The following is a 9,601-nucleotide window of genomic DNA, read 5'->3' on the forward strand; positions in this document are numbered from 1 at the left end:
ACTGGACCAGGGATAGTAAAGAGCTTCAGTACGAGACTGAGGCCCATTCCCAGGCTCCTGAGAGCCGCCTCTCCCCATATGCCAAACATGATCTGCCAGGCCGCCTCGGAGCATGGGCCCCCCACCTCAGCCCTGCTCAGGAAACCATGAAGTCTTGAGTAACATCCCCATCTCAAGTTTTTCTCTGTTTAACTTGCCCATCAAGTGGCTTACTGTCCCACCTACTAATGTGATTGGCAATTATTTACTTTGGAGAGCCCTGAAAGACACCAGATCACAGAATTCTGAATTCTCTGGAAACTCATCACCCGACCGCACATTTCCTGATCTGCACACTATAAAAGACGCTAGCTCCTCAGCAGAAGCAATCAGGAGAGGGTGGAGGTGTGCAGGAGACCCACCAGGACCTCTGAGAAGCCTGGGTAAGAACTGCTCCACATGCCTGCTCCACTGCCCTGGGCGATAGGGCTGCCGAGCTCCTTGCTTCGGGGTGGGCACTGGCTGGCAGCATTTAGGATCGCTCATTGAGGGTCTTTTTCAGATGAATTTTTGGGGGAATGGGAAAGGTCATTCACTCCACCTCCCTGAAAGACCATTGCTGTGGATATAAGGTTTAAATGTAGAAATGCAGAAAAGGGGATTTCATGGGGATGGGGAGCATGTGGCTGCAGGTGCAGACTGCCAAGATCCCATGTTAGGGTTTTCTCGTGAGCATGCTCTTCTTACCCTAAACCTCAGCCTCTATGGCGGGAGTTTTAACTTGAGGTTGCGATTGTGGATTCAGACAATCATCCACAAACCTCCTAAAATCCACCCAATTTTGTACATTTTGACGCATTTTTCTGGGAGAGGGTCCTTAGCTTCCACTGCACTCACAAAACATCTGTTTCCGAAAGGAGATTCAGAGAACACAGTCTACGTTTACCTCCCAGGGAGGCCACAACTGGCTCTTTGTACCAAAAAGCCCTTTTGATTCCAGCCAGCCACAGCAATGACAGTGGGGCTTTGGTTGAACCAGCCAGTTGATGGAATTTTGCCCAAAGAAGCTTTCAGCACCTTTGCTGGCTGCCAAATGGGCCTAGGAGAGGGTTGGTGACACCTGGGAGGGAACAGTGCAAAAGGCAGCCAGATGTCAGAGGTTGCCCCCAAATTTTGTTCAGGTTAGTTTGAGGGAGAAGAGAAAGGTATAGAAAAGACAGTGTGCATGTCTGGAGGGGTCGGAGACTTATCTGCAACAACAACTCTGCCATCAAGTTGCTGTATGACCTTGGGAAAGTCACTACCCCTCTCTGGCTCCCTGATTCTCCTTATGCAATGAGGACTTTGAATGGCCCCAGGATTTCTCCAGCATTGGTCTGGATGAGTTGGTGGCTATGGCCATCTGACCTCTAATATTCTGTGATTTAAAAGGGCTTCCACAAACCATCACAGGCTAGACCCAGGCCAAAAGACTTGATGGGGAAAATGGCCAGCCAGCTCCATCCCTCAGCCTTTTCATTTGCTTTGTCTGAAGAGTGAAAACTAGCGGCAATGATTCAGGCCATTGCAAGCAAGTCCAGATGAATGGAGAATAGATGTGATGGTGACTTAATTTAAACAGAGGCCTCCGGGTCAGACAGATCTAGCTTCAGATGCTATCCCTACTGTGTGCTTACAATCTTGGGGGAAGTCCCCTAAACTCCCTAGACTGCCCTTTCTCATCTGTGCAGTGCAGGTGATGAGTGCCCACATCTTAGGGGGCGGTTACAGCGAAATCAGTTACTGAGCATGGAGTGCTCACCGTGATGCCTGCCCAGGGGAAATGCTGACCAGCGTCAGCTATTGCCATTCACACCCTGGAGTCTGGAGGTCAGGGGCAGATGGTGGATGAATTCCTCTCTGAGAGCCGTGCTACGCTGGACCCACCATTCTGTCCACAGATACCAAGAGAGATGTTTCAAATTGGGGGCCTCATTGTCTTCTGTGGGCTGCTGGCCCAGACCACAGCCCTGCTGGACACCCTGCCCTTGCCCCTGGAAGCCCTGCCCTTGCCCGTGGACCCGACCCTGCTTTTGGAGGGGACTGCAGCCCAGGCCCTAAGTCCCACAGATCTTGCTGGAAGCTTAACAGATGGTAAGTGAGAATCTGTGACAACCTCTTTCAGGGGTGTGTGTCTGTCCAACTGTTCAATGTGGGAAGGGAGGCAGGGATGACTGGGGGAGAGGGGTTTTATCAGAATTATCAGATTTGACCCCAAAGGATCCACCCCTACACCCATTTTTAGCCCTCAGCACTGGCCTGCTCTCTGAGGGTCTGTTGGGCAGTCTTGAAAACCTTCCACTCTTGAACGTCCTGAAGACTGGAGGAGGCACTTCTGGTGGCCTGTTTGGGGGCCTGCTTGGGAAAGTGACTTCAGTGGTCCCCCTCCTGAACAAAATCATTGAGTGAGTAGTCATAGACCTTGGTCCCCACCTCACCAGAGAACCTCCGATGGAGATCTGGGAGCCCCACACAGTGGCCCTGGAGGAGGGAGAGGGGTGGTCTGAACAAGAGGTTAGGACTCAGTGTGAGACCCTTCCCACAGCCTGGCAAGGAACACCAATCCTCCTAAACCAGTGACTGCCCCCAATCCTGAAGCCTATCTTAGGTCCCCAGCATCATCTATAATCTTCATGACAACCCTTTAAGGTGTAATTAATAATATCCAATTTACAGATGGCAAGCTGAAGCACAGAAAGGTGCCTGTGCTCATACAACTAGAGCAACACAGAACCAGGGACCAAACTCTAATTTACTTAAGTCCAAAGCCAAGGCCTTTCCACTGCACCGTGGTAATTCTGTTCTCACCTGTGGAGAGCACAGGTGGTCTCTGATGTAAGCAAAGACCTGTAAGCTACTCTTTTCAAGGACATTCTCAGTCTGATATGGGGCTTCCCATGAGACACCTGAGAGCTTCCTAAACAAGTAGCAATAATGGGAAGCTTGATGCCAGGGAGTTGGCAAAGCCTGGGTCCTTGATAGGATGTATCAAAGCCATTTCCAAGGCTCCCACCCACCCAGGTGCTTGCCCCTGACTTGATGACACACAGATGGCCTTGAGTTTGATTTCCAAATGGACCATGTACCTGTGGGGTGACAGGGCACAGGGCACTCGGTCTCTCTGGGTTTGGTTTTTCCATCTGTAAAATGGAGATCATGGTACCCACAGAGAAAAACTGTGGAAAGGACTGGAAGCAATGTAATCACCTGGCACACTGAGGTCAGCTCATGGAAGAGGCTTGCTTCTGTCTTCTCTCCATGCTCTCCCACTTCCTCCTCCTCCTCAATCTCCTTGGTAACCATTGTTGACTGACCGGCCTCCGAAAGTTATGGAAGAATAAGGGATTCCTACCCATAAATGTCTTAATCCACTTGCCCATACCTCATCCACATATCCACTTATCCATCCATCCATCCATCTAATCTGTTACTTTCCCATGCATCTGCCTACCCGCTCATCCCTCCCCAACGTCAACCAGTATGGAGGAGGCCCCTTTTGGGTAAGACTCTGAGCTGGCATGCAGCATGCAAATTTAAGCCAGACACAGCCTCCATCTTGGAATACCTCAGGGACTTGAGATGAGGAGAGGGCCATGGTGTGTCAGGAACTGACCTGGTGCAGAGGCTGGGAAGCACTGCTGTTTGTTGCCACAAGATGCCCTTCCTGTCCCCCCCTCCCCACCTCATGGGTAGCTCCTCCTCTGGGATGAGTAAGTACGCTTGGGTTAAAGGTGGTTTCTAGGTTTGGGGCTGAAGGAACTACTATTCCTCCCTCCAATGTTGCTCTGCGGACAGTATGAAGATCACTAATCCCCAGCTGCTGGAACTAGGCCTTGTGCAGAGCCCGGATGGTCATCGTCTCTATGTCACCATCCCTCTGGGCCTAACCCTCAATGTGAACACGTGAGTGGGCCCCAACGGGGATGGGGGGGTGGCTCACCAGAGGAGACCCAGGGGACCGTGGGTAGCCAGGGGGCAGGGGGGTGGGGCGGCGCAGGAGTCTGACAGACATGAGCCTTCAGCTCACATGCAGACACAGCAAACTCTCCTCTGCAGGCCCCTGGCCGTACAACTGTTAGAGCTGGCTGTGAAACTAAACATCACTGCACAAGTGCTAGCTGTGAAAAACGAAGAGGGGAAGATTCACCTGGTTCTTGGTGACTGTACTCACTCCCCCGGGAGCCTGCAAATCTCCTTGCTTAATGGGTGAGACCAGAGGGCTGGCTTCTCCTGCCCGGAAACAGTATCAGCGGGAGGATGGATGGCTGCTGGGAAGATGGAATGATGGGCGTATACATGAGTAGGAGGACGGAAGGGTGGGAAGATGAATAGGAGGGAGGGAAGATGGATGGATGGATGGATGGATGGATCGATGGATGGATCGATGGATGGATGGATGGATAGCCACTCATCTCTTCTTAGCCTGGCTGACCAATTTTGCGCTCTTAGGCCATAAAAAAATCTGAGATCAAGCCCAGCGACCAGAGGGGCATGTGGAAAGGTGGAGCGGTTCTTGTGTGAACTTGGACAGGGCTTCCCCAGCGAGAGTCTCAGCTCTCTCAGATACCTGTAATATGGAGCTACGCTGCGGTTCTTGAGTGAATCCGCTAGGATAAATAGTTTGGAAAGTCCTCTGTCCCAGTATGAGGGAAAATAGCTCGGCAGCCTCCCTGGATTCCTTATTTCGGTTAGCCTGTCACAGGGCAGAACAAGTCACACAGGAGACATCAGAGTCCTCCCACCATGGTTAACGTTTACTAAACACATATATTGTGTTTCACGCAGATCATCTCAAGTCCTCATGACGACTACATACCAAGCATTGTTCATCCATTTATAGATTCTACAAAGTCTCCCTGAATACCCACTGTATACTGGAACTAAGCGTTTATGCTACGTATACCCACGGTGGGCACTGCTGTGTAGGGCGCCACTCCCTTTGGACAGGCCCCTTCCGGTTCGCCTGCACAAGGGTGTGGGTAGACAAGGCCCTATTTCAGTCACTTAGCACTGAGACCAATGTGGGCACAGCGGCCCCTCTGAAGGCCTCTCCACATCAACTCCAGGCTTCTGCACCGCCCCCTGGATTTTCTCTTTCAGATTTGCTCCCCTCCCTATTCAAGGCCTTGTCAACGGTATCAGCAGCATCTTGAACCAAGTCCTTCCTGAGCTAGTACAGGGCGAGGTGAGTGGGTAAACATGGCAGCTCCTGATCCTTGGGTCTTAGCGCTTCTCAGGCTGAAAGAAGCCCCTAAAGTTAGCCTTTCTGAACCCCTCAGCTTGATATGTATATTCCATCCCTCAGTCCATCTGTCCACTGATTCATCTACCCATGTTTCTTCTTTCCAACCTTCAAAATGCCTCCATTGGGTCCTGCTCTGGGCCAGGCCCCGTGCATGCCACATTACAGCTGAAATGGCTTGGCCCTAGCCCCCAGAAGTTCCCAAAAGGCTGTAGACAGGCGCTCTTCCAGCCTAGGCTTGGGTGCCTCCGACACCCAGAAACACACCCCTCCCGGAGCAGCCCACCCTATTTAGAAACAAGCGTCACATCCCACAGCGAACACTGGCTCCGTGTAAGATTGGGTACTGAGCATACATGCCTTCCACTTCTTCCACCCGTGTGAATGTATAAGCGTCCATCTTTGACACTGCTTCCAACCAAACATTCTCAGCCACAGAAGAATGACAGAAACTCTCCCCCAAAGAATCTATCCTGGGGTTGCCGCTCCTAGAGCCACCCTCCAGGTACCATTTTGCCCAATGCCTCTCTCTGCCTCTGGCTCAGGTGTGCCCTCTGGTCAACAAGGTTCTTAGTCAGCTGGATGTCACCTTGGTGCATTCCATTGCTGGTAAGTCCCCTATCCCGAGGCCTCACTCCCTTTCCAGAAGCAGTGATTTCCCCCAAGGAACTCTGTCCCTGCACACTGTGGGAGAGAACGAGATCCTTCGAGTCTCAGCTCTCCCCATTTCGGGGCTCTTTTTTGCCTTGAATTATCCAGATAATGTTGAGGGCTGGGCCCTGCCTTCCCCCTCGCAGCATCAGCCCTGACACTGAGAGCAGCAGACCTGGCTGGTGGAAGGAGGTCCTGCCCCTGCCAAGCTTCACCTAAGCTTGGTTGGACCACCCGAGTTCCCATTCCCCCGCCCCCAGCTCAGGAGAAGTGTGGGACATCCCTCAACTCCTGCACCCTGAGATCACCACTCTGGTCTGCACCTTCCAGACTTACTGATCCATGGGCTGGAATTTGTCATCAAGGTCTAAGCCTTCCAGGAGGGCCCCAGCCTCTGTTGAACTGGTGAGTGCTGTTCCCCAGGATTTGGGTGCTCTCCTCCTGGCAGGAGGCAGCAGAGGGCTTGGGACAGTGACATCTGAAGAGAGAGATTAACAGCCACACAGACAGACACAGAGAGACACATGGAGAAGTCTATGGACATGCTGACAGAGGTGGAGACCCAGGCAGCACCCCACATAGCTACAAAGAGAACACACATGACTGTGGACACATACACACATACACACACACACACACACACACACACACAAGGGACATGTGGATACAAAGACACACACTCAAACATATGCACAAGGAGCTCCCTGGCCCAGGCCTGGGGTCCCCTTGGGGCTGAAACAAGCCCCTTCCCCTAGCCTGAGGTCTCAGCCCCCTCCCCTTCCTCTGGAGGGCAGGCTTGATGATGGGCCAATACCAACAAGAGTCAGTGACCTCAAGTCTCCATTCGGATCGGGGCTTCTCCCAACAGAACCATTTCCTGCTGCTCAATCCACTCTCCTCAGCTACTAAGAGGGCTCACAGGAGGCAGACCCACGTCCTGGACAGTGACACGGCCACTATTTGGGGACCAGAGCAGCCTTCTCTCCAAGGAAACTACTCTTCCGCCCTCACACCAGGCATGTGTTGCAGCCCACGTTCCTCACCAAATAAAGTTGCTCTTTCTCTGCACTGGGGGCCCTGTCATTCTTCACCATCATTCAAGGGCTAATATTTTGGAAAGAGCCCTGGCCTGGGTGGCTGGGGCCAGCGAACCGAGTTCGGACCTTACACTGTAGAACCTTATGGTCTTAAGCTGGACGAGGAGATATTCAGATGAGCAGGCATTTCGGACTGCTCTGGGGTGCCTAGGAGGGGTGGACAAGGGGTTGGGGGTAGATGTGACCTTTCAGGCAGAGATGATGACATGAAGTCCACCACACAAGGAGTGAAATGGCAGATCTGAGAGATGTTCAGGAGTAGGCCTGGGCGTGGGTGAGGGAGCAGGTGAGGTGTGGGTTGCTATCCATGTCGCAGGTTGGGGAGCCTCAAGGCAACTGGGGATGTGGGAGGATGAGCTAACCCTGGCAGGAAGATGATGACTTCAGCTGTGGCCATGCTGTGTAGAAGTGCCTGGGAGCCCCAGGGGAGACATCCAGGAATCTGATGGATACAGAGGTCATCTGATACTCCTCTTTGGCTCACTGGCATCCAGCCATACTGACTTCTTTTCTGTTTTCTCAGCAAGAGGATGAGAAAGATGACAAACAGGAAGTGTAGGAGGAAGGACAAATGGGTCCAAGACATAAGAGTAGACATAGAGAAGGGTCGCTGGAGAAGCATATAATAAGGTTATTGGTGCCAGGGGTGAGAGTCCTATTTTTGGAGGAAGATGCCTGATTTTGGGGGGAGACAAAGGGATGAAAGGAAGTTGAGACTGAATGCAAATAAGATTTATGAAAAATTGGAGACAAGAATAAAGAGCAGAGCTACCCAAACTGGGAGAGGTTGTCCCCTCAAATAAAAAACTAAATATGCTATCATTGTTTGAGGCCCTTAAAAGACTAGCCCCACCATTTCACTCCACAGATGAGAGCACTGAGGCCTTGACATATATATGTGAATGATTTGCACAAGTTACAGTATGACAAAAAGACAAATCAAGGACTGAAACATCCCCGACATCACAGAAAACCTTGTCCCTTGTGCTCTGGGAGTACCCACTGACCTTGTGAGAATGAGCAGATTCAGGCTGGTGTTTCTCAACCCCCATCAAACATCTCTCATCATGTCCAGACTGACCACTGTCCCACCTCCTGTGGTCACTGGCCAACCTGGCATTGTGGGAAGACAGTCCTACAATTCAGAACTGGGAGGTTTATTGAAGGAAACCAGCACCTGTGCTCTGGTGAGAGGGAGGGAAGGAAGCATCTTCCACGTTCACAGAAGTGGAATATCTTTGGGCTCAGGATGAATAGTTATATTTCATAAGCAGCTGAATGGTCATTGTGAATGTCTGTCTACTTAGTCGGTGACCTGAAGCACAGAAGGGCCTTCCAGACTGGAAACTAACAATTAGGACATGACTGGGTTTGAACAGAGTCTAGGCATGAGTTACTCTCAAGTCCTTTCTTGGGACTTAGGCCAGGCATTAGGTCAATACTGAGCATCCCCCTTGGCTGAGGTCCAAGAATCAAGCTGAATAGGGATAGGGCACACATGCCTCATACTGTCAGCCCGGGTCCTACTGCCCTCTGACCGCGGCACCAAACTGCCTTCCTGTTGGGACACACATCCGCTGCCCGTCTCTGAAAACTATTTTCCCACTGCTCCCCTCAACTTCTTCCTATAGCCTAAGAGGGGTCTTTCCCCTCTGCCAACAACTTCAATTTCTAACTAACTAACCTAAATACAAAATAGTCTGACAGGAAGCCAGGTCAATCAGAACACACTCGTGGCTTTTAACTAGTGACATTTTCATGTTTTAAAAACTTTCTAGAAGGATGTCAGTGATAGCAGCACATGAAAGACCTCTGAAAATTCTCTCCTACAGGAAAGCAATGAGAAAACTACAACACCCCATCCCACCCCCTGCCAAAACTGTTAGAAACAGCTTTTCCAGAACTCTCGAAATTCACCAAAGGCTTGCAACAATCAAAACTGCTGAATCTTGGTAAGGACAGTGAGCTTTGTGGTGTTTTAGTTTACCTTAGTCCCATCTCCCACTCTCCACAGAAGACTTGAAAACCCAAAGCCCACAGTCTTAGTGAAAATCAGTAGCCTGGAAGCCTCTGGAGACAGGCAAAAGAGTACTGGAACAACTTCAGAGCCTCATTCCCAGAATACTGTCGTGATTTGATCTGCTTGTTAGTTTCCTGGAAAATCTTACTCTCCAGGCTGTCCTGACTTTGGACTCAGAGTTTACCCAGCAGAAACAGCCTCTTCCCCAAGGACATTTGTCAAAATGATAGATCTTAAGACTGGGAGTTTCTAACTCTCCAGCCAGTCTACACTCACGCTTCGGCAATTTGTCATAATTACACTTTAGGTGTTCCTACCCAGCAGCCCCTGCTTCCGGTAAGCTGAGTTTGGCTGTAATTCTATGTGTTCACCTATCTCTCCAGACCTGCAGATGGCAGTTTGCCCTACGACCTCAGTTCTCGAATAGGCCTAAGAGAGTTGCTGATTGTCCCTGTCAAGCTCTTTTCTTGTTATGAGGATGGGAGTGACAACCTCCAAGCTCTTTACATGTTGGTGCTGAAATGGGAAGTCTGGTGTTTTTTTTTTTATAGTTTTCACCAGTTATATTTGTTT

General features: G+C 50.8%; 1 protein-coding gene across 1 annotated transcript; it reads left to right on the forward strand.

The window, feature by feature from the left end:
* Positions 1-378: 378 nt before the first annotated feature.
* BPIFA1 (BPI fold containing family A member 1) lies at positions 379-6,963 on the forward strand. Its single transcript, XM_059407960.1, has 9 exons — positions 379-422; positions 1,920-2,112; positions 2,264-2,423; positions 3,814-3,921; positions 4,075-4,224; positions 5,119-5,203; positions 5,806-5,869; positions 6,242-6,316; positions 6,780-6,963. The coding sequence occupies exons 2-8, from the start codon at positions 1,932-1,934 to the stop codon at positions 6,280-6,282; spliced, it is 789 nt and encodes a 262-aa protein (XP_059263943.1). The 5' UTR covers positions 379-422; positions 1,920-1,931; the 3' UTR covers positions 6,283-6,316; positions 6,780-6,963.
* Positions 6,964-9,601: the final 2,638 nt, after the last annotated feature.

The sequence above is a fragment of the Mustela nigripes genome, chromosome 7 (assembly GCF_022355385.1).
Source record: "Mustela nigripes isolate SB6536 chromosome 7, MUSNIG.SB6536, whole genome shotgun sequence".
Classification (NCBI taxonomy): Eukaryota; Metazoa; Chordata; class Mammalia; order Carnivora; family Mustelidae; genus Mustela; species Mustela nigripes.